Below are 22083 nucleotides of genomic sequence, written 5' to 3'. Positions count from 1 at the left end.
GTTTTGTGTGTAGCCTACTTCTTGTCTGTTATATGCTATTATTTTAATGTACTTACGAATTATATTCATCCGGGAGTATTATAGAAGGTGAATAGGGCTATTGGGTTCACCCACATAGGGCAGTGGGTATATACAGGTGCATCATGGTCAATGGATAACACCACGTGTATGTATTATACTTTACTTGGTAGTATAGGGGTAGGTCTATATAGGCGCATCATGGGCAATGCATAACACCACGTGTGTGTAATACCATACACTTGATAGTATAGGGGTAGGTATATAGGCCCATTGTGGCCAATGCATAGCACCACGTGTTTAAATAAATTATTCTTGATAGTAGAGGGGTGGGTTTATTGGCGCATCGAGGTCAATGCATAACACCACGTGTATGTAATACAATATACTTGATAGTATTGGGGTGGGTATACAGGCGCATCATGGTCAATGGATAACACCACGTGTATGTAATATACTATATTTGATAGTATAGGGGTAGGTCTATATAGGCGCATCATGGGCAATGCATCATACCACTTATATGTAATATAATATACTTGATTGTATAGGGGTGCATGGTAGTCATGTACTTGCTGCTCTGCGACCATCTTTAAGTCCTTTCATTAGGATACCTGTGAGCATTATACACCTGAAAGCATGGATGGAAACATCTGGCTACTCGGTACAAGTAATTACATTTAGGCCATTCTTTAAATTGGTAATCATTTGTCTCGATATCATTCTGACCGACGTAATACTAGAAGAGTCAGGACCTGCAAAAAGGAACTCATGACCTGATAAAAGCGGAACCAAATATTGAAAATCGGTTGTTTTCAAATAGAATATGCTGTTACCCCCCCCCCCCCCCCTTCCGAGACCTTCCCATTTCACTTTGGGGGTTTGTACATTTCAACGTGTTTCCCTCACAACGCCTCTGTTCCCTACATATATGTCGGCGCCATGCGCATATTAATCATGTGATTCCTTGCTTATTTTGTTGGTCTTTTCACAATTCCTGTGCGAAGTGTGATCACAAATAATTCACGTCTATAAGGTCTTAAGATAGGCCTAAATGTTATTAAATGTTTCGTAAAATATAGCAATAACGTCCAACAGTCACATATGCTGGTGAACACGTATATTAACATGTAAATTAAAAAAAAACCTAGACTAACACTGAGCAATAAAACATAATATGTTGCCTTCATCCGCACTTGGCTAGTTTCCCATTTAGTACATTGAACTTCATCTTAAATACGCAGAAATCATAGTTTATACAATTTATATATGTCTTAAAGGATTTTTTTTTTAATTTATTTTCCATTGCGGATAAAATCTACTTACCTTGTATGAAGATGATGTCTTAAGCCATTACTTCATTTATCACAACAAAACGTAAATCCAGGACTGTATATATCTCCGAGTTATTATAACAACCACTTCATATAACACTAATGCATAGAAATAATTGCTATATTTAATAACAATATGATGATGATGATCAGGAGTAGAATTCAGCCAAAGATTTCTCTCTCTCTCTGCGAATATTTTGTTTCCAACTAATAACCTGTTAAGCAAGAAGATAAATGGTCGCTTCCTGTAGGAGATGGTTAATATACTCCTGGCCTTGTACTTGGTTATAGTTATTAATCGTTAACCTCTCATCCACTTGTTAAGACATTCGAATCGAGATGAACTATTGGCTGCGTGGAATCTATATACGACGTAGTACCACTGATCGGTGTTGTAGAGAAACGAACTATGTCAGAAAGTCACTTGTGTAAAATTGAGACGGAAGGTCGTTAGATGAATCACTGACGAGAAAAGTGAGCAAAAATGTAAGATTGAATGTTTCACAGAGAACGTTTGTTTATTTAAGAGTTAAATATTAACAGCAGTATGTACATCAGTGAGGTCTGGTAATCTCTCGAGGCACATATTAACCATGTGTATAGTTTGATCTCATAAAGTTTCAACGGATCAAAAGTCAAACGTTCTACGCAGAACAAAAGAATATAATAGGCTTTGTTCCATGAAAAGGTCGTCATAGAATTCGCAGCAAATGGTAACAACAATATGGGCTTTCTTCTGCTTGTTTAAAAGGAACGGATAACAAACAAAGAGCGTAAGTAAACGGAGAAAGAGTGTTTAACCAATGCAAAGATCAACAGAAAAAGCAATATTGAATGTTCATCGTTATACGCGGAGGTGACCGTTTCACAAATAAAATATTCAGTACAAGATCTGAGATGAAATATTGTTGATGCATCAAACAATGTAAACTGAAACAATAAATTTGTAGGATTTCTTTTCAGCGATCTTGTCGACAACTTGGGACGAATAACCAGTAATATCAATATGTAAACCAACTAAACCGTGGTATCCTTTCATCGACGAAATGAATATTTCACGAATTAAAAGAAAAAAATTGCCTTGCATGTTCTTCATCACACCGGCGAGGGAAGTAAAAAGAAACGGGAGGCAGGCTTTGTAACCATAGTAACGATTCTCGTCATATCCATGAAAGAATGAAAGACTGACACTAAACAGAGGCGTCCGGCGTGGTGTTAATGTGTGATATTAAACTGAGACTTCTGGGAATAGGACTGTGTGAAATATATGATATGATGTGCCAATCAATAACAGTTGCTATCTGTCAAGGATATTTCATCCATTATTCTATATTTATCAAATATAATTTTTTTTTTCACCGAAAGTTAAGATCACACCATAAATGGAAATATTAACAACAACAAGTATAAATTCATTTTACGGTACAAGTGTTCAAAGATGTTATCACTTTGTTGCAGCTGTTTTTTTTTTTAATTTAAGGCTGTTCTCTTCCTGCCACGGTTCTATCTATAGGTTGTCAGTTAGGAAAAATATTTCCCCTTGGGGTGTTGCCTTAAATGATAAACCTCTGTTTTACATTTTCTGTCGAGTATAGAACTCATGAGATTCCACTATGACTGTTGATAACTGTGCAGAGGTATTACTAAGAAGGGCAAACCGTTTCTCTTTAAGCATTCAGAAATGATGTGACATTCAAGTATTGATTATCTAAAGACAATGAACCTTATCCATTGTTTATACGTACGGTACATCCTACTCAACAATAACACCAGCTTCACCACGATGTGTTACGGCGCTGTCAAAATCCTCCATGCGATGTTACATCGTCGCGCTAAGTATCTCCCTATGTGATATTATAACATATCAGGGTCATACAGCACTGCAAGTCCCTCTGTCCATGATATATAAAGTCTAGAACCGAATGGTTTGGTTTGCTTTGCAAATGGCTTGGTAATGCAGCAACCAATAAGTGCATACACGTTGATTGTAGCGAGACTTCAATATTTTTTCCAATACTCAACCAATTCCAGTCATCTTGACGCAGTGTCTGTTTGATCGTCCGGAAGTTTCTCGGAATGAACCTTAAACAAATCTTATTTTCGTTCTTATGCTGGGCATCTCGAACCAACGTTTCATCAATGTAGTCAACGTTGGCATGTGTAAATACTTAACAACCCTCCACACACACCCCCTCTTTGATTCCCTTGCTCTTTGTTTGGTGTTGTAATTAACCTTGGTTTCAGATAACTTCATATCTAGTCAACGTTGGCATGCGTTAACTATACATGTCTTGTTCCGGATTGACATGGAATAGAGACAGGTTATTGGATGCTATCGGTAAAAAGTATAAAACTGTCAACAACGAAAAAGGAATAAAAAGTAGGTTTCATAAGGTTTTTTTTTTTTTTTTTTTTTTTGTAACTTAAAGGCATTGAAGACTCGCCCCAAACCGCGTGCGGCCATCTGAATAAAAGTTAACTTTCTGTTGCTTGCAAGTGACGTTTTGTTCGCGTCGCCACAAAATGCAGACAGTAATGAAACGTGATACCTTGTTATCTTTAGCTGGACCTGAGATGTCCATCGCTGTATCGTTTATACACTGTGCTGTGGGTATTGACCGCAGCTGTATGTACTGACTGTACACTATAGTGTCTAATTACCGACGGTAGCAAGCTGTGTGTGTATTTTCTGGGATCGATAGTGGTGTTTAACACTTCTGTTACACTTCATTCGAAACGAGGTCAAATTACCGGCATTAGAAGTTTCTTTTTGCGCGAGTCTTCACACCCTTTAAACATGCACTCTAAGTTAACATATCGCATTTAGAGACATATAGACGACGTATAACGTGATTCGAACACAAGTTGTTACTGTATAAACTTACACCGTCATACAAGGTGTCATCACATTAAACAGAGACGTCCCTTAGTGCCATGTAAAAACTAAAATGCAAGCACAAAATGCACATGCGTATTTGTATTTAAATGGTGTGAAGACTCGTGCAAAAAGAAACGTCTAATGCCGGTAATCTGACCTATTTTCGGGTGAGGTGTAACAGAAGTGTTATACACCACCATCGATCCAAGAAAATACACAAACAGCTTGCTATCGTCGGTAATTAGACACTAGTGTACAGTCAGTGCACACAGCTGCGATCAATACCCACAGCACAGTGTACAAACGAAACGGCGATGGACATCTCAGATAACAAGGTAACAAGGTATCACTAAAGATAACAAGGTATCACGTTTCATTACTGTCTGCATTTTGTAGCGACACGAACAAAACGTCACTTGCAAGCAACAGAAAGTTAACTTATTCAGAAAGCCGCACGCGGTTTGGGGCGAGTCTTCAATGCCTTTATAAAACGGTTTTGCAAGTATCTCTTTGATCGGCCAAGTGTTTGATCACATTATGTGTGAATATATCTTGGCATGATCAAACTACAACCTAACGCAAAACGTTACCTCGCGACCAACAAGTTTGAACATACGATAGGCCCATATATTAACGATTCACTTATGCAAATTTAACAGAATTTCCTGTCGATTTACTGTAAAATGGGGGTAAGAGGGCCCATCAGTATAATTTACGATGCTCTGTTTAAGTGCATGAAGGATGTTTGATTCTGTTTTCGTCATTTAGATTCTCATATGAAGCAGGATGTTAATATGTTTTGTTTGCGTGTTATTTCTAAATAAAGGATTACTGCTGATTTCATATATATTGTTCTCATTTCATCTTATTAATATATTCATCTTTGTTGGGAGATGAAGACTTTAACTTACAGAATACTCCTGAGAAATACTGAGGAATACTCGCTTTAAAAGATCAAAACAGTTTAAAATAACGAAGCCAAATCTGCCAACATGTTAGATATTAATGACAAATACTGTTGGTTTCGTTTCAAGCAAACTATAGATTAATAAGACAATTCCATTATTTAAAGATATAATATGATCTTTCATCAGTATTGTGTATATGTCTAATACCATATTTAATCAGTAGGTAAGCAACTTCTGATAAACAACATCCTTTATAGTGATCATCATACGTCTGTAAGTAAATGAACCATTACAGAAGAGAAACAATAACAAAGTATCATTTAATAACGTTCTTCATAACTTGTCATCATCGTCATCTGTCTTGTATTCATAAGTTCTGTAATAATGTCTGTCCGTTAGTTTCATGTTGAACATACATAATGACAACCTTATGCATCTCAATATAAAAACTTATAATGCCCGTGGGATTGCTTTGGTCTAGACGGCAAGTCGCATGGCTATAATTCAGCAGTGAATAAGGGGTTAATCAACGGTCTAGCGTGCGTTACTCACAGGATTAATGCACGATCGGGGGATAATGCAAGCGATGCACGAGGGCGGAGCCCTAGTGCATCCAGCGATAGCATTAACACCCGGAGTTATACACTTCCATTTGTGTGGGGGAAAAATCATAAAACAAAACATTTTTGGTTACATATAACCAAAGACTTATTAAAGTGATGCCCCGTAATTTTACCGTGCGTTACTCACAGTATTAACCACGGTCAGCTGACCTGAATGGACCAATAGGATTTAGGAATCTTTGCTAAGTATGAATGAAGTATAAATCAATCATACCCTCATATGAAGTCATGTTCTTTATGCAAAGCCACCTTCAAGATAAATTACAAGCAATATTAGTTGATTCTTGGCAGAATAATTTCACAATTATATAAAGCTTCCTCTTTCGACCAAAAGATGAGGAAACCCGAGAAGAAGTCGAGAGCACGATCAGGACCTGTAATGGCGAAATTCGGCAGTTCACCACCCTTTACAGGATTTCATTTTCTTCTAAAGTATGTTATAAAAAAAAAGAAAACACCATGCTACTTATTTTCCAGAATCGATTCCGAGACAAGAGGCTGTATCCCTGACCTCCCACCTCCATCGTTAGGACTGAATATACCAATGAAGCTGCACTCCTGACCCTAACCCTCACCCCCCGCCACATACACTCCAACCAGTCCTGGTTATACTCATGTATACTTGATACATGGCTAAACATAATGTTCTTAATGAAATCATACTTTAATTTAGTTCAGCAATGTTGAGTTACATTTGGGAAATACAACGGTTGGCAAATGAAACCTGAGAGACATATTGCATTCAAGTTTGGTTTTAATGTTTATGTGTTAAAGTTAAACAATCCCCCGCGTTGATTTACAATCAATGGTACATGCATTTTTGGTCCGAAGATTGGTATCCAGATACGCGGCCCGTGAATATGGCAAGGTTTGATTAAAGTGATGTCAATTATAACTAATCAATATATGTCCAGATACGTGGCCCGTGAATATTACAAGGTTTGATTAAAATGATGTCGATTATAACTAATCAGTAGATGTCCAGATACGTGGCCCGTGAATATTACAAGGTTTTATTAAAATGATGTAAATTATAACTAATCAGTATATGCATCGGTATAAGATATTGTTCTTGGTTTTCCTCTACAGGTTGCTTTTCGCACAACAAACGTGGATGCCTCCCAAGGTTTTCTTGCTATTTTTTAACTTTCCACTTTGAAGACCTCAATAGCATCCAGATCTTTGAGAAGTGTGTTCACGGTATATTGATATAATCTTAGCGGCAATGGCACTTAATCCAGCCTTTGGAGTGGGTTGAAGGATAAACTATAGCAGTAGGAATAACCATAAGTTTCCGTACACGTGCGTGATCAATTTAGTTGATGTGATTTTGTGATATGCATACAGCTTACACAAGTATGGTAAATTAAAAAAACAAAAAAACATTTGCACTTACTTTAGCCTACGTAAGTTTATCACCTTATTATCACAGGTTGACATACATTCATGGATATATCCGATGTCATGTGTATAATCATGAACAAAAGTACACATGCTCTCCTAAATCGCAGGAGCCCTTCACAAAGAAGAACATTTATTATGGATATTTCGTAGCGAGAGTGTCGATAAGTACATGATTAAGTACATCATTCGCATGAACGTGCATATAATGTTTCACCAATGACATGTACGTCACACTTTCTGCGATTGTATAGTCCTAGATCATCTACATATATATGTATAAAGTAGAAAGCATTCTTAGAATCAGGATGTACGCTACTACTATATACTTATACATATATGCCAAGTAACGCATATTCTTCAAACTGACATTTTAACTGAAGTAGTGAGTAAGTGAACTAACGGAATCATAACCGACAAGGCAAACTGGAAGATGAGATCAAAATATTTTTTAAAGGTTAAAACGTTCATGTTAAGTCACGATAAACTTTACATGGCGATCAAAAAAAAAACAAAATCATTCTTACAAATCTCTTTCAGAGCAAAGGGCTTTGAGAAGTCAGAATTAATAAATTGAATGTCAGAATAGGACATCAACTTACATCTTTACTTATAATGGTAACTATAAAACCATGAATCCATGTCAGAAAATGCCAAAGAGTATATTTATGTATGTGTGTATATATATATATATATATAAATATATATATATATATATATATATATATATATATATATATATATAATTTGAACTTCTCGCACCCCTTGATCATGCTGCATAGTTTCAACTTCAGGTCATTTATTAGTTGACCTGTAATGTACAAGACTATTTCAGGCACACCAATATACAGGAGACTTACGTCAGTCTTTTGGGTTGATTAAATTTCACACAGTCCACACAACACCACTTTGGACTGAATCAACAAAACAAGAAGAAAAAACACAGCAGAGTTTATAGGAAACCTCTGAAAGCATAATTCATGAAGACTAATTAACTAAAAGCCATCAAGCCCGACAAGGTTGTGATGGAAATTATCTAGCGAGGAACCCATGGGAACAGCTTAGGTTACCCTCTTAATTGGTATGACCGGACAATCATCACGCCTGGAGAATACTTTTATACCCGAAATATGAATCTCTTTCGTAATGTACAAGATACCCAATTTAACCTTGGTGTCCGATTGGCAACACGTTGACATTTTCAGATACTTAAAGTGTGAGAGAAAATCGCATGCAGTCCATAGTATTATTAGTTTAAGCTACCAATGCATGAGAGAGCCCTGTCACATACCACTTGTTAATGGAGTGCTCTCTTGTATTTTCCCATGTATTAGTGAAAACAGTAATTCCAGAAAGATGAACAACCATTACATCCACCATTACGTCACAGGGATTTATTATGTGAAACAAAAACTCATTGCTACGAAAAACGATAATTATATTCAAATGAAAAGAAATAAATTCTTTCAAATGTCAATGGAACTCACTTTTTTACTATAAAACATTATAAAGCCTTTATTACTTTTAATATTCCTTATCCTTGCAAGTCTTAGAAACATCAGTTTAGTTGTCAATGTATTATATAGGGTCCATGGTGTAGGCTACTAAACATACATAGAGTCAGTACACTATGCAGCAAACAGAGAAGAATTAGTATTCATTTAATTTATATTACCAACTCAGACAAACTGATGACATACCAGTACTGATGATATAACTGTCACAGCCATACAATACAAAGTTTCCATTGTGTATGTGGGCAGGGAGTGGGAGAGAGAGGAGGGGAGGGGGGCACTGAAGTTCAGACACCAAAAATGAGTACACCCTTCCAGAGCACTCAGTCCATAACTGATGATCCACTCCACTTCACTTGTTGATATGATCATAACAAACATCCATAAAGTCAGATCATGAGAAGCTTGTCTTCAAACCAGTAATGATGCTAGTCACTGTTATCTTTCTTCTTCTTCTTCTTCTTCTTCTTCTTCCAAAAGCATTTCCATCTCTGCAAAATAAAATAGCAATAAGACATCAAAATAATTGCATCTCCAAAACTGTCGTGCTATTCATGCATTAACAGTTTTGTTTTTGCTTCTCTGGTTGACATGTGTAAGCATCAAGAGTACTTTACGGAATTCTTCAGATCTTCTCCAGATAAAAATATTGAAAATATTCACGGGAACTTCAAATATTAACCTGAAGGTTTCAAACACTGTTTGTGTACCTTGACTGAAACATCAAGGGCGGGAGGGTGTTGTCTGACTGTTTTTTCATTAATTATTTGACATTCAGATGAAGATAAAATGGTTGACAGTATGGACAAAGCTGGGTTAGACAGGAGTACTAATACACAGCTTAGCGTGTTAATGTATTACTCGTATTGATATTTATGCAGAGAGGGATATTTATGCTTAACAGCCAGCAGTTAACTGTCACATTATATATAAGGCATTTATATAGCGCCATAACTAAAACGATATTCTATGGCGCTTTTACAAGGAAAAAAATAAAACATATAAATGAACAAAAACAGCAACAAGACAGAAAAAAAGAAAAAAGAGGATGTACTGTAACATCAACTGAAAGTGACTGATTGTTTCAACTTATACAATCATCTTCTTTCGAATTCAGAGAAATTAAACACTTTTACTCATCAGTGACTTCATTTACAGTCTGTGCTTATCATTCACCAACGCTTCGTAGACTCAGTTCAGCTGTTCGGATTATTTCCTTCTTCATGATCACCACAAGGAATAAAATTTATTAATATTATTTCAGGCCACTGAATTGCCCGACTGCAGCAAATCAATTAAAATATCACAATTTTGTGACCACAGCATTGAAGCTTGCATTCCAGCCAGGAATAAAAGTTTGAAAAATAGTTGCCAAAAGATTAGATCTAAATATCATCTAGTTAACAAAGAACACAACACAAAGTAATTCACATAGCGTAATTCCTTATGGTAATCAATTGTGTGTCTCTAAACCTAGAAGGAAAATGATTTAAAGGATGTTTTCATCAGAACCATTATTCCAACGTTAACTAAGCAGTCCACTTTAAGTGTTGCTGGAAGAGTGTGGTGTTCCTTGACATGCGTTAGAGGGCAAGCAGCAATCACTACATGCCTTGGGATTGTATTTACTAAGAAACATTACATATCTGAATGAATATTTCACCTACTAAGTGATTAAACTAATGATTAGTTGACTAATGAACTAATTGTATGACTGACAAACTGATTGACTAACTTATTAACTGACTCTCTGACTAAGCAACTGCTTGTATGACTAACTGGATGATTGGTTTACTGATTAATTGACTGTCTGACTAATGGATTGACTGACTGATTCACGGACTGTCTGACTAACTGATTGACTGACTGACCAATTAGTTTCCTTGCTTTGCTGGATGTATGCATACCATACATGTGCACACTTTAATTAATACATAGCCTGCTCTAAGTGACTTGATAGCTGATTTGTTCATATACGAATATGCAACTACACTGCATACTTAATTTCAACTGGTACAAGACTAATAACAAACGACCATTCTTTGTCTTTGCTCACCACTGTCAACTTTTGTGAACTTTCCTTGCCCCAATGGCCAACAACAGTGAGTGTACCAAGTGATTAGAAACAAGTCAAAATACATCAAACAGTGGAGGCTCACTGTAGTACACCAAGCCTCATTGCAGGTTAACATTACACCATGCCCCACTGCAATGCAACTGAGGTAAGGAAAAGCTACTTCACAAAGGGAACAAATATCCAATTCACAAACCTGGAACCTAAAATGTGTAAGACGGTACATTAAGCAAAATAAAATTACTTAACTGCTGAGTCGGGTTATGTAATTACTGCTTGAATGTTTGCATCGGAAACAAAATTAGTAGCATCAGAGCAAAAATTCCAAATGCATTTGTGGATATTGTATAGCATAGGTCCCATACTACGGTGACTGCACTCTGTTAATGCTGCACAAATCCCTATATATACAGTATAGTAAATAAGCATTAACATGGTATAGATTTACTTTGCAGTACTGCAGTAAGCAGTTATAATCTTCTGTGTAAATCTGTGTAAATTCTCTGTAAATCTTTGAACTGTTTTTATAATGACACGAAAACTCTGAGCTTTGTTACTCAGTTGAAGACAGCTAAAACCGAATTGAAAACCAATTTAAAATTATGAATACACATCAGCAAATAAAGTATGAATTGCAGCAATCAACACTGGGATTTTCCTGACTCGACAGATACAAATGTCCATAAAAACCACATAAAAAAGGTAAAAGTCGACTCCTATAATTGATGAATTAATTTATACGGAAGGAGACATGCTGTCTTTTTATATCCTGAAAGTGTTACATTTTAAAGTCCCATATAGAGGCCACATGTTTCTGTTGAACACAATTGGTTTAACTGTCATAGTTAAAATTAGTTAGTCGTGTACAAAGTTTTCACACCTTCTATGAGGACACGGTGAATTATTCATTCCTCCTTTGCAGTTTAGCCCCCTAGGTTCTGTTGTTCCTTACATTAATTCTGCAATTGAAACACTGCAAGATCAATCACCTGTTTCTCTCAGGCATTCACCAAGTGGATGATGACTTTTGAACCTTTTCTCCTAAAACTCCAGCCTATTGAGGCCAGCAAAACTCGAACTTGAACTAATATATGCTTGTAGAGATAAATCCTAGAGCTTTACATTTATGTGTGTGTATGTTTTATCAATGCTAGAGGACACCCATGAGACCTGCTTGTACAGAATCACCCTCTTAACATTAATGTGTGTGTATGTTTTATCAATGCTAGGGGACATCCATGAGACCTGCTTGTACAGATACACCCTCTTTACATTAATGTGTGTGTGTATGTTTTATCACTGCTAGAGGACACCCATGAGACCTGCTTGTACAGATACGTCCTCTTTACATTTATGTGTGTGTATGTTTTATCACTGCTAGAGGACATCCATGAGACCTGCTTGTACAGAATCACCCTCTTAACATTAATGTGTGTGTATGTTTTATCAATGCTAGGGGACATCCATGAGACCTGCTTGTACAGAATCACCCTCTTTACTATAATGTGTGTATGTTTTATCAATGCTAGAGGATGTATCCATGAGACCTGCTTGTACAGATACACCCTCTTAACTTTATATGTGTGTATGTTTTATCAATGTAGAGGACATCCATGAGACCTGCTTGTACAGATACACCCTCCTTACATTAATGTGTGTGTGTGTTTTATCACTGCTATAGGACATCCATGAGACCTGCTTAGTACAGTTACACCCACTTTACATTTATGTGTGTGTATGTTTTATCAATGTAGAGGACATCCATGAGAACTGCTTGTACAGATACCCCCTTACATTTATGTGTGTATGTTTTATCACTGTTAGAGGACATCCATGAGACCTGCTTGTACATATACACCCTCATGACATTTATGTGTGTATGGTCAATCACTGCTAGAGGACATCCATGAGACCTGCTTGTACAGATACACCCTCTTTACATTTATGTGTGAATGTTCAATCACTGATAGAGGACATCCATGAGACCTGCTTGTACAGATACACCCTCTTTACATTTATGTGTGAATGTTCAATCACTGATAGAGGACACCCATGAGACCTGCTTGTACAGATACATCATTTTCCAAGAAACAATGGATAGGATCAAACCCTCAAGATGCCTCATTAGGGAAATCTAAAGTAGGCAAACTTTCATATGATCTTAACATAATTAGCTGTCTGCCACAGTCAATATCGAGCCAGCTTATCAAGTCTTGTGTAGTATCAAATTAATCCCTTCAGGCAAACATACAAAGAGCCTTAAAGAAGAACAGAGCCATTCAAGGAATGCAAACTGTAAATGGCATTCTAATCAGAGTGAGCAGTATTTATTTTATTTTATATTATAAATAATAAAACATGAAAGTTTCCTCAAATTCAATGTTTTATCATTTTTTAATCTCTTGTTAGAACTATTTTTACATGGATACTTAATGGTATGTTTAATTTACTGTTTAATTTACTGTTAATGTTTAATTTACTGTAATGTAACATTAGTCAGTTACTTCAATGATTCTTGAGATACTTCCAGGATATGCTGTAATGTAAGTAACATTCACACCAACAACTGATAACCAGTGTTCGATTTTTCCGGTATCGCATCGCAAAATGCGATCCAAAACGACAAACTTGCGAGACGTTTCCAAATCAGTATCGCACATTGTGCCGATTTGTGCGATACAAATTCCTAGTCAGATTTGGGAGCAGACACTCAAACCTTTACTTACGAACTGTCGACCACAATGTAGAAGTTATAATTTATTGAGTTTATACTCAATGTACAACTTATTCACTTGACCGTATAGCGAAAAAAAACCTGAAAAAATAATATCCTACCATAGTTAAGTGTAAAGCAAATAGCCTAACCACCTCGGCGGTTACGGATCTCACAGTAACTAAAAGGTTCCCTGGCAACGTGCCAAAAAATGTTAACAAACAGGTGTTACACAGGGGATGAGCTCACAGTTGTTGGGAAGGTACCTGGGCAAATTTGCAGCACATGTACCGTGGTACAGTAGCTGGGTATAGGGTTAAACACTGCAGTTGTAAAAATGTACGCATAGTGCACGCTATTCATTGTTAGGCAGTCTAGAAACGGGGCTTTGCTGAACGTTGTTTGTTTCATAATATCGGAAGTTTTGTAAGTTGCACTTTTTAAAGATTGAAAGACAGATTAAATCTCTTTTCAATTTTATAACATAATATAGCTACTTTAACTTGTCATTTTAAAATTTTCATCAGTTTCGTGACAATTTAAATAAAAAAGTTGTCAGTATTTTGCATCCTCACTGCGAATTTTTTCATCGCCAGACATCGTAAAAAATGACAACAATTTTCGGGGGCTTTCGCCCCAGGATCCCCACGAGGGGTTCTACCCCATGACCCCACCATAGCCCTAAGACGGGCCCCTGGACACCACGCCTTTATGCTCGCACGTTACGCGTGCTAGGCAGGCGAACACCGGCGGGAAATCGGCAGTGTGTTCGCAGGAAATTGAACAAGGTTTTCCAACATTGCTGAACTGTGCAGTTACTGTATGCATCATGTACAAGGTTTTCACGGAGGCCTTTGAGGAAATGAATGGTTAGTACAGTGTATATATGCTGCACTAATGCTGTGTGTAGGCCAAGGTTCACGAAGGTCATTGGTTATATTCGCGAGCCGTAGACGTGTTTTTAGATGTTACGGATAGTCTGGTTTCCATGGATATTAATCGAAAATGAATCTGAGTTTAACTGACGCTAAAGAAATGGATCGTCTTGGGCAGATTAACAAATCATTGAAAGTATAAATAAGTACAGGTAGCTCCAAGGGCGTAGGAACCGGGGGGGCTGGGGGACGCCAGCCCCCCAGTGAAAAATATGGAGGGACGGAAATATCATTCCGCCCCCCGCTTCGCAAGTCAGAAAACCCCTTTTTCATTTCCAAATGAGAAAAAAATCTCATTTGGAGCACCAAATTGCATCTAAGGCCAGGTGAAAATGCAAAATTATATACAAAATGGAGTGGGTGGGTTGAAGTGTGCTATATTGCACCATATTGCATCTGAGGCCAACTGGAAATGCAAAAAAATTCCCCCTTAGCCCCCTCCCCAGGCCGGCCATCAGTCTTCAGCCCCCCCCCCCACTCAAAAGTACCTTCCTACGCTACTGGGTAGCTCTGCTGTTAAAAAGAAAAGTTCAATATCGGTTTGCTGTTATCGGCAATTAGGCAAAATTTTGTCAATACCGATATGCTGCCGATATTGCAAATCTCGGCCGATACCGATATCGAAAACGATTATCGTAGCAACACTAGTATAAATAATAATAATAAACAAACATTTTCTAGTTAATACATTGATCGCCAACATTTGGTCCGTTTTGTGGTAATTTCAAAACTGCTATTCAATATTGGGGAACTGCTATGCAACAAAAATATTGTATAGCAATTGTCGAAATTTGTTGCTATGCAATTTTTTGGCCATAAGTCGAACACTGCTGATAACAACATGTTACCCTTGCTATGGTCCTAATAACTGCACATTACATAAATCAAATGCAAAAGCAAAGTATAACTGAAGATAGCATTCAGTTAGTACAATGCTTACATTAAGACAGTAATCTTTCAATGAACATTTTATCATATGACGTTCGTTAATATACATTAACTATTCATCTTAAACATTTCATTGTAATTCATATGACAGACTCTGCACATCTTGTCATATTACTATTATGTAATCATTTGAACAGGTTTCAAGTATTCAGAAACTGAGCAACTCTACAACATTGATGTCATGCTTGTATATAGATACATTTTGATCATGCTTTGAATATATGCTCAGTACATGTATTTTATAATCACAGTACCGTTTCTATATTTTTAAAGGTACAGCTAGTGTTAGGTGCAGGTCTATATTACAAGGTACATCTATGTGTTTGGTGCAGGGTCTATATAACAAGGTACACCTATGTGTTTGGTGCAGGTCTACATTACATGGTACATCTATGTGTTTGGTGGAGGTCTATATTACAAGGTACATCTATGTGTTTGGTGCAGGGTCTATATAACAAGGTACACCTATGTGTTTGGTGCAGGTCTATATTACAAGGTACATCTATGTGTTTGGTGCAGGGTCTATATAACAAGGTACACCTATGTGTTTGGTGCAGGTCTATATTAAAAGGTACATCTATGTGTTTGGTGCAGGTCTATATTAAAAGGTACATCTATGTGTTTGGTGCAGGTCTATGTTAATGTTACATCTATGTGTTTGGTGCAGGTCTATATTAAAAGGTACATCTATGTGTTTGGTGCAGGTCTACATTAAAAGGTACATCTATGTGTTAGGTGCAGGTCTATATTAAAAGGTACATCTATGTGTTTGGTGCAGGTCTATGTTAATGTTACATCTATGTGTTTGGTGCAGGTCTATGTTAATGTTACATCTATGTGTTTGGTGCAGGTATATATTAAAAGGTACATCTATGTGTTTGGTGCAGGTCTATATAAAAAGGTACATCTATGTGTTTGGTGCAGGTCTATATTAAAAGGTACATCTATGTGTTAGGTGCAGGTATATATTAAAAGGTACATCTATGTGTTTGGTGCAGGTCTATATAACAAGGTACACCTATGTGTTTGGTGCAGGTCTATATTAAAAGGTACATCTATGTGTTTGGTGCAGGTCTATATTAAAAGGTACATCTATGTGTTTGGTGCAGGTCTATGTTAATGTTACATCTATGTGTTTGGTGCAGGTCTATATTAAAAGGTACATCTATGTGTTTGGTGCAGGTCTACATTAAAAGGTACATCTATGTGTTAGGTGCAGGTCTATATTAAAAGGTACATCTATGTGTTTGGTGCAGGTCTATGTTAATGTTACATCTATGTGTTTGGTGCAGGTCTATGTTAATGTTACATCTATGTGTTTGGTGCAGGTATATATTAAAAGGTACATCTATGTGCTTGGTGCAGGTCTATATAAAAAGGTACATCTATGTGTTTGGTGCAGGTCTATATTAAAAGGTACATCTATGTGTTAGGTGCAGGTCTATATTAAAAGGTACATCTATGTGTTTGGTGCAGGTCTATGTTAATGTTACATCTATGTGTTTGGTGCAGGTCTATGTTAATGTTACATCTATGTGTTTGGTGCAGGTATATATTAAAAGGTACATCTATGTGTTTGGTGCAGGTCTATATTAAAAGGTACATCTATGTGTTTGGTGCAGGTCTATGTTAATGTTACATCTATGTGTTTGGTGCAGGTCTATGTTAATGTTACATTTATGTGTTTGGTGCAGGTCTATATAACAAGGTACATCTATGTGTTTAGTGCAGGTCTGTACCTCAGTCACTGTGATCACATACTGTAGCTTATAATTCTAAAAGAGAGGCAGCCATTGCAAACAAGATGAAATTTAAATGACAAAGATGGAATATAAAACAGATAACTGGTTCTGCTATTCCTGGAATAGCTGTTCCCCGGTCCTTCACACCCCCTCTCCTTGGTCTTTCACACCCCTTCACCTTGGTATTTCACACCTCCGTCGCCTAAGCTGACCCTCCAATTATGCATTCTATCATGCATGTGATTTGTGACCTATTTCCAGCAAGTTTACCTTACTGAGATAAAGCAACATAACTTATAAATGCTAACCAACATGAATCCTGGATTTCACATCCATGGATGTTACAGATCAAATAATTAATGATTTTATCCATTTTTGTATAGTTAAATTTAGTTGCTTGAACACAATTTCATTCTTCATTCTTCTGTTTTCATTAATTTTGTTTAATTAGTGGTACCCAACTCCTACCATATTAGCTCAAATGCTCTCAGAATATTCCTGTCTTAAATGATGGATCAAAACAGGAATGAAAAACATCTAATTTTATCTTTTGCAACCACAGCAAAACGTATATCACAACAGGAAACAAACATACTTTACTTGTACAGCAGATATAACAAAAAGCGAATTTAACCGTTTCCAAAATCAGAGACAACTATCCTCAAGATCAAAACATGTTTGTATTTGTTTCTACTCTTGACGATGAGAATCTGTTTTTGAATTCGGTTTCTTTTTCTTCCTGTTTTGCTCCAAGAGCATTACAACATGGAGGCCCTACTACCTGCTCCTTAGCTGAATATTTTGTTTTTCTGTTTAGCATTGTACAAGGATCCACTTGATAGTGAGATATCAACCAAGACATAAATGAATGAAACTGCATGGTAATCAAGTCCTTGGAGTACATATTATTTATATTTAGTTAATGGCAAGTATTTGGGAATTTGATCATCAAATTCAGTACAATAAGACTACTGTACTGAGTTAAGGTCGAATGTTTGAATCTTTCCAATACTGTACATGTATTGTTGGGAGGTCATGTACGTACCACATCCTACCTAAGTCTGAAGAAATGTCGCTGCATGGCTGGGTTAATTGAATGGTAGATAATTGAAAAGCACCATTTATGAGTACAAAAGATTAGCACTAAGATAACATAAACCTCTGTAGAACGTCAAACATAATTTAAGCCGCACACTTACCAAAATAATAATCTTTCATAATTTACAACAGAGTCACACACACACAAGAACAGGTAATAGAAATGGCACTGAGCGTAATTGTTCACTTCTGTGCAAGACAAACAACTGGACGTCTCTCTGAACATCATAAAAACAGAGGTCTTAAGGGATTGGTTCAGTTGTCATAAATGTTTATGTTATATGAAAGAGGACAATGAAAGAAACACAATGGTGAAAAAACTGTTCAAATATCTTTTTCGGTTAAACAGATATAAGTGTAAAGTTTTATCAGATTGTGTAGAAACTGCTGAAATCTGACTAGCTGTGATGTCACATCCTCACATTCCTGAAAAGTCTTTGTTTTTTTTTCTCTAAATATTTTGTGAGATTTCATGACTTTCAACCAAGAGATATGTCAGGAGATCTCATATTTGTCAAAGGAAGTATTTGAGATTAAACATCTGAAGAAGTTTTGATTATATTATTTTCAAATGTGTTAAAAAATGTGTAAATAATTTTTAAAGAAATATATTCACAAATGTTAAGGAAGTGAGGATGTGACGTCACACCCTCACAGTAAGTCCCTCTACACCAGTCGTTTTCAAAGAAATTTTGATATCTTCAAAGTGTCATATCTCCTTAACAGAGCATGCTATCATGGTAGTTTCTTCACTGTTCTTTTTGTCTTTTTGTGCTCTTTCATACAAAATAGACATGTCAAACACCTGAACCAATCCTTTAAGAAGCTGACTCCCATGACTCACCTTTATTTTCATCAAGTAGCTGGTTTCCAATTGTTGTTAATTTATCGAGTTTATCTACAAATCCTTTCATTTCAATATTCCTTGTATGACCTGCAAAAGTAAATAAAACTCATTTTGAACATTGTACTCAGCTGTATTGAACAGTTGAGCATACAAAAGTGAGCCATACAGCACAAAATGGAATAAACCACAATCATTGCACTGGCAGTGAGAGAATTGTCCTACAGGTGCAAAGTGCCGCAGGTGGGCCATAGGCATAGGAGGCGGGGGAGCTGGGGGGGCTGCAGCCCCCCCCAAGCAAATATCTTTGTGAAAATTTGGGCAATATGAGGAGAATTTTTTGGGCACCTACTGAAAGAAAAATAAATTGCAATGTGTTTTTCAATGGTTACACTTATATTATTATTATCATTATTATTGTAACGACTTCCTGAAAAAGTATAACCGATATGGAACGGTAATAACACGGCATATGCTTGTATGTAATTGGCATGCGACGCAATAACCGATGCATGCCTATATGATATGTAAATTAAGATGTTGAATGCGCGCGAAGGTTATATTTTTCGGGTAAGTCGTCACAGCCCCCCAAATCAAACTGGGCTCCTAGGCCTATGTGGTGGGCAAACATTATTTTGAGGCCCATAAGGATTTAAAACTGGTTTTAATGAAGCCCACAGAATCTCATGGGATAGATAAACATGAATCATGGACATAGGGCTTGCATGTGAGAGAATATTTAATAATTTGCATGTGATTTAATATTGATATTGTTTACATAAGTAGGAACAGCCACATATCGATTACAAGGTTTCACTGTAGTACCCACTGCTGGTCTAATGGGTGACGTGTGATCAACATGGCTTACTTCATCAGAAAGGACCTACCATAGATGACAAAAACTTTCCTTATTAACAAAACAGAGTGCACACCATGAATAGAAATTGATATCAACTCTTATCTCACAGGCAGGATACAATTCATGCAGAGTATTTTAAGTCTGTAGTGAACCATTAGGCTCTGTGTTGAAAGTCAGAAACTGTTTTTTGTTTTCACATTTTGTCCTCTGAAGAAATAGTAATTAGCAAATTACTTATTGCTACTGTGCTTCTTTGAGGTATTTTACGTGTGAGTTGTTTCTGTAGCGAATATATATAACCACATACAACTAGTAAACGCATGATTAATCCATGATGTTGCCAAGACACCTGACATGCATCAGTCAATGTGATACATATAATGATGTCATCACTCAACTCTAAAACAGATGAAACATCGGCCTCTGATTATTGCTTTCCACCTGAAAAATCAACACTTAATAAATTACTGGAGGGTTGCCATGGAATTCACAGTAATTTCAATGCACATAGAAAATGAACTTTTAGGATACATGTATGCATTTGTCTGCCTATAAATTAAACCTTCCTCTGATAAACTGGAAACAATGGTGTCAAGATGGTACATATTGTAGAGCTTTTCTGTACTATACAGAATATACTTTTCAGATTTTATTATTCAAAGGAAGGTTAACATAACGAAAGTTAAATTTCACTGAATTTGGAAACAGCACTTCACTGTCCTATAGTTCTAGCAGCAGTCCAACATTAGGTCAAAGAATGTTTTAAATTGTTTTTATCAGTTACAATAACATGTGAATATGTTATCATAGCTTTCAGCAAAAGTTACAAAATATCACAAATTTAGACTAGCATATGTTGGTCATTATTATCAACAAATCTTGAGTCTTCTCTTTACACAATCTAATCTCTTCAAGTTCCAATTTCCCAAAGTGTTATTTTTTGGCAAAATTTCTTACTATTACCAAAAAAGCAATTTTACCTTGTGACAGTTGTCTTTTGTTGTGATCCTTCGATTCTTCATTCCTTCCGGGAACATTTAATTGAGGCTTACTATCCAAATAGGTTGCATTTTCTGGGGTATCCTCAGGTAAACAGCGTCTGCTAAGCAAAGTTGATACAGGAGAATCTAATATCGCTGAAGGAGTTTCAGGTTTGTAGAGGGTAGAAGCAGGAGTGGAAAATTTCTTAGATTCATCTACTGGAAATGAAAGGAATTACAAATACCTGTAGGTTAATCTTTATAAGAAATTTTACAATGCGATATTTGTAAAAATTTCGTGCCAAACTGTCTGTATCAATAATTGTATTAGTTGACTCTTCAGTTTCCTGTTAGTAAATGCTTTGTACGGAATAAAGACTGTGACATTTTATAAGCTAGATAATATAAAGAAATTGTGTATTGCAAACACAATGTAGAATAGATTGGTCAGGTAGGGTTTACAAGTACAGTGCAGTACAATTCTGATATGTAAATATAATGTAGAAATGATGGGTCAGGCAGGGTTTACAAGTAGAGTGCAGTACAATAATTATATGTCAACACAATGTAGAATAGATTGGTCAGGCAGGGTTTACAAGTACAGTGCTGTACAATCTGACATGTAAATATAACGTAGAAATTATTGGTCAGGTAGGGTAAGTACAGTGCAGTACAATTCTGATATGTAAACATTGATTGGTCAGGCAGGGTAAGTACAGTACAGTACAATTCTGATATGTCAACACAATGTAGAATTGATTGGTCAGGCAGGGTTTACAAGTACAGTGCAGAGCAATTCTGATATGTCAACACAATGTAGAATAGATTGGTCAGGCAGGGTTTACTAGTACAGTGCAGAACAATTCTGATATGTCAACACAATGTAGAATTGATTGGTCAGGCAGGGTTTACAAGTACAGTGCAGAACAATTCTGATATGTCAACACAATGTAGAATAGATTGGTCAGTCAGGGTTTACAAGTACAGTGCAGCACAATTCTGATATGTCAACACAATGTAGAATAGATTGGTCTGGCAGGGTAAGTACAGTACAGTACAATTGATTGGTCATAACTAACTTTGTATCGTACCTTGACTAAATTTGTTCCAATTGCAGATTGGTGTAGCTTTGGTGTCACCTGCTGACAATTGCAGGCTAAGCTCTTCTACGAGACTGCCAGATAAATTGGTCTTGTTTAAGCTCTCAAATGATC

At 36.5% G+C, this 22083-nt stretch overlaps 2 protein-coding genes across 7 annotated transcripts in view; both read right to left on the bottom strand.

Annotated features, from left to right (window-relative positions):
- The window catches only part of LOC139959656 (synaptotagmin-6-like), an 84788-nt gene extending 82295 nt beyond the window's left edge, over positions 1-2493 (bottom strand). Inside the window, exon 1 of the mRNA XM_071957485.1 lies at positions 1345-2493. The gene's annotated coding sequence lies outside the window, so the exon portion shown is untranslated. The remainder of the gene's footprint in view (positions 1-1344) is intronic.
- Positions 2494-5219: 2726 nt separating this feature from the next.
- Positions 5220-22083, bottom strand: part of LOC139960283 (uncharacterized) — a 45428-nt gene continuing 28564 nt past the window's right edge. For 4 of the 6 annotated variants that reach the window (XM_071958807.1, XM_071958658.1, XM_071958583.1 and 1 more), the window contains exons 19-22: positions 21961-22082; positions 20870-21088; positions 19031-19120; positions 5221-9167 (exon numbers count right to left, since the gene is read on the bottom strand). In XM_071958807.1, coding sequence (XP_071814908.1) covers positions 9115-9167; positions 19031-19120; positions 20870-21088; positions 21961-22082 — 484 coding nt within the window. In that variant the 3' untranslated portion in view covers positions 5221-9114. Of the gene's footprint in view, positions 9168-19030; positions 19121-20869; positions 21089-21960; position 22083 lie in introns of all 6 variants that reach the window. The other 2 variants (XM_071958965.1, XM_071958888.1) reach the window with 2 other exon arrangements.

This window comes from Apostichopus japonicus, chromosome 1 (assembly GCF_037975245.1).
Source record: "Apostichopus japonicus isolate 1M-3 chromosome 1, ASM3797524v1, whole genome shotgun sequence".
NCBI lineage: Eukaryota > Metazoa > Echinodermata > Holothuroidea > Aspidochirotida > Stichopodidae > Apostichopus > Apostichopus japonicus.
Note: the sequence above shows the minus strand (reverse complement) of the source record. Positions and strands in the feature narration are given on the sequence as shown.